A 3,114-nucleotide genomic window follows, 5' to 3' on the forward strand; every position below is an offset into this window, starting at 1 on the left:
ACATAAAATCTCAATTTCTTTTGTCAATCAGGAGTGTGCAAACTTTCGAATTGACCACAGGGGACACAGCGAGGCCAGGGGGTGACGAGACGGTAGAAGAATAAATGTGTGCGGGGCGACTGACGGTGCTCGGGATGCCAAACGGTACGGGGTACGGAGGGTGGGGATGAGCCGTTATGGAATGCCACCGAAGAGTGAGTAGCACGAGGGGCTTTCCTGTACTCACAGGGGATAAGACCTTTCCTACTCCACATCGATTGCATTCTAAGAGCGTCACACACACATACACACACACATCATGCACAAAACACACACACACACACACACACACACACACACACACACACACACACACACACACACACAGGGCGAACGCTTCTTACTACTTACACAATAATATCCACATCGAGAAATCATTGACAAAGTTCTACCGACTCCCTCTCTCGTCGTCCCTTTACGTACGGTGGTGCGTCCGTCTTTCGCTCCGCCTATTTCTTTTGTTCCACGATATTCTTTACGTTTGTTAGTTTACACACTGTTCGATCTGTCTCTCTTTGTTTAAATTGACGAAAATGTCACGTGCTTGTGTTTGTTACGATTCCAATCACTATAGTGAGTTGAGTAGGTACTCGCGTATACTGACAACTGTTAACCACCAAAAGTTCAGGCTGGTGCTAATTATAATAATAATATCGGATTGCCCTTTTCGAGATTCCGCATGCACGTAATACTTGTAATGTTGTGATAAATCTTGCATGCGAATGTGTGTAACATTTTTATGATGTGCACCTTTCCTACTGTTTTCATTTTCGATTTCTATTCGCCTGGAACGATTATGAAAATTTGATAACTGACGACACTTTTAGGTCATATTTGCGGTCAGATATTTCCCGTGCTCATCATTGTCTATTTCTATTCGCATGGAATGATAATAACAATTTGATAACTAGCGGCACTTTCAGGTCATATCGTGGTCTGTTTTGCGTAAATGAGCTCAAGAAACTTCTGATTCTTCCACCCCAAAGAAATAAATTATATTATCGATATATATGAAACAACGAGTTTATATCGCGAATACTTACGAGTAACTTTTATACATAGTCTTATAATATAATTGTATATGAATATCATATAGTAGAAGTATCTATTAGTACCGTTTCTTTCATTGGATTTTAATCTTGTTTATAGTGGAAGTCTCTATTAGTACCATTTCTTTGATTTTAATCTTGTTGTCACATTTCACTGGGCATCCTTATTAAATTGTTATATTTCACAGGATCTATGCAATGCAAAGTTTCACTAAGTAATATATTATTCTTACCACATTTCTCTGGACTTATACACTTCGATATCTGATTGAATTAATCTTCCATTCTAATTCCTTGGATTTATACACAACAACACTTCGATAGACACTAGAGCTCTTTATAGCACCTATATTACTTCATTGGATTTATACATTGCAATAATTCGTTGGATTACTATAGTTTAACAACAAATCACTGGATTTCTATCATTACATTTTCCTGGATTTTATACGACATTATTTCTCATTGGATTTATACATTGTATAATAATTCGGTGGATTATCATACTATAACAACTACAGTTCACTGGATTAATTAATGCATTACAACATTTAACGGGATTTTATACTAAACTATAACATTGGATTCATTCATACATTGCAATAATTATAACTACACTTCACTGGATTAATACGTTACAACATATCATTGGGTTTTATACCACACTATAAGATATCATCGGATTTACTGCACTGGATATATACGTTATAACACTTCACTGGATTAATACGTTACAACATATCATTGGGTTTTATACCACACTATAAGATATCATCGGATTTACTGCACTGGATATATACGTTATAACACTTCACTGGATTAATACGTTACAACATATCATTGGGTTTTATACCGCACTATAAGATATCATCGGATTTACTGCACTGGATATATACGTTATAACACTTCACTGGATTATATACCATAGTATATATTTCATTGGATTTATAAATTGCGATAGGTAGGTGGATTATACAATAATCTAACTACGCGTCCCTGGATTTATACTTTCCAACACTTCACTGGGTTCTATATTATACAGTATTATTTCATTGGATTTATATTGTGTGACATTATTTCGGTACGGATAATGACTGGACTATAAGAAGTAAGTACTAAAAGTAATTCATTGTTTTGAAATATGTGAGCAATCGTTTTATAACGGTATTATGTTAGGCTGGACATAATGTAGACCTTCTAAAAGTAGTCTTTCAGAGCAATGGGGCCGTCGGAGTTCATCCCGGTTTCTACAGCGTGAAACGTACAATAGCAATTGCTTGCTGTCATTTGGATAGGACGCTAGACTGTCACTGATTTAACAAATACAGCTAACCAATCACTGCTGGGTTGACAGGGGGTGTGGGTGGGGGGGGGGGGGGGGTCAGAAATAAATCTCGACTTCACCCGGGATCGATCTCGGTCCCTTTGCGTTGGAAGCGAATGTCCTACCAACTGAGCTACCCAAACAAGTGCTTAAAGTTTAATTTTGTGGTCAACCTATAATATTTGATTGAAATAAATGTCTTTATTGTAATGAGTGGATTTTGTGTCTCGAGCTTCAATAGAATTAAATTGATCTATTCTGATCACCTTTTTAATTTAAATCTCATTTTTTTTCTAGATCATTCTGACAAATACCGTTTTGATAGGCTAGGTCACAAATTAATAACATCACAGCATTCCTGCAGAGCCATATACCCGATGATGATTTATTTTTCTAAATCATACAAAAGAAATTGATTGCTAGCCTTTGGATAGGATTTCAGTCTAACGCAAACTGCTTTTTTACCAGATATGTCAGACCCAGCAAGCAACCAAGTCACTGCTGGGTGGACAGGGCGGGGGGGGGGGGGGGGGGGGGGGAGAAAAATGTATCTCGACTCCACCCGTGATCGTTACCGATTTCTTTGCTTGTGAAGCGAGTGCTCTACCAAATGAGCTATCTGAGCTCATCGTAATATAATAATATAAAGTCTATACAATAAATCTTAGAAATGTTTTAGTTTAGTTATCTAGTTATAACTCA

At 37.2% G+C, this 3,114-nt stretch overlaps 1 protein-coding gene across 1 annotated transcript in view; it reads left to right on the forward strand.

Annotated features, from left to right (window-relative positions):
* Window positions 1–556: 556 nt before the first annotated feature.
* LOC144965713 (Kv channel-interacting protein 4-like) overlaps window positions 557–3,114 on the forward strand; it is a 614,382-nt gene continuing 611,824 nt past the window's right edge. The window contains exon 1 of the mRNA XM_078901324.1: window positions 557–2,196. Coding sequence (XP_078757450.1) covers window position 2,196 — 1 coding nt within the window. The 5' untranslated portion in view covers window positions 557–2,195. The remainder of the gene's footprint in view (window positions 2,197–3,114) is intronic.

The sequence above is a fragment of the Berghia stephanieae genome, chromosome 2 (genome assembly GCF_034508935.2).
Source record: "Berghia stephanieae isolate SIO BIC M18660-M18661 chromosome 2, UCSD_Bste_1.3, whole genome shotgun sequence".
Classification (NCBI taxonomy): Eukaryota; Metazoa; Mollusca; class Gastropoda; order Nudibranchia; family Aeolidiidae; genus Berghia; species Berghia stephanieae.